Source organism: Wasmannia auropunctata, unplaced genomic scaffold, assembly GCF_000956235.1.
Source record: "Wasmannia auropunctata unplaced genomic scaffold, wasmannia.A_1.0 LD336083.1, whole genome shotgun sequence".
Taxonomy (NCBI): Eukaryota; Metazoa; Arthropoda; class Insecta; order Hymenoptera; family Formicidae; genus Wasmannia; species Wasmannia auropunctata.
In genome coordinates, this window is record NW_012026807.1 from 69,229 (window position 1) to 69,587 (window position 359).

The 359-nt window shown below is 51.3% G+C and overlaps 1 protein-coding gene across 1 annotated transcript in view; it reads left to right on the forward strand.

Annotated features, from left to right (window-relative positions):
* The first annotated feature begins 73 nt into the window (after positions 1 to 73).
* The window catches only part of LOC105448714 (putative nuclease HARBI1), a 1,524-nt gene continuing 1,238 nt past the window's right edge, over positions 74 to 359 (forward strand). The window contains exons 1-2 of the mRNA XM_011687458.1: positions 74 to 151; positions 211 to 336. Coding sequence (XP_011685760.1) covers positions 74 to 151; positions 211 to 336 — 204 coding nt within the window. The remainder of the gene's footprint in view (positions 152 to 210; positions 337 to 359) is intronic.

Here is a 359-nt window from a genome sequence, read left to right on the forward strand (position 1 = left end):
AAACTTGTCGTTTTGCTTTATTCATATGATCGCGAAATCAAATTGTGTATCTGATATCGTTTGGGAGTGTTACATGTTAGATATTCATGAGAGGGAAGACGCGTGGATGGTGGGCCAGAGGGTGGAGGCCGAGGAGCGTCGGAGATTCCTGGTAAGTACAAAAAAGCTTCGCGAATACTCTCGGATAAAGACGATGTTTTTTTCTTTCAGAGATACCTTTTCAGTAGCGATGATGATGACGACGACGACGACGATGACAACGACGCGAGGGCGAGGACGCCTCCGCGGGTGGAGGTGAACCCACAGTTCGAAGTACCGTGGGACAACGGCGCGAGGGCAAGGACGCCTCCGCGCGAGGA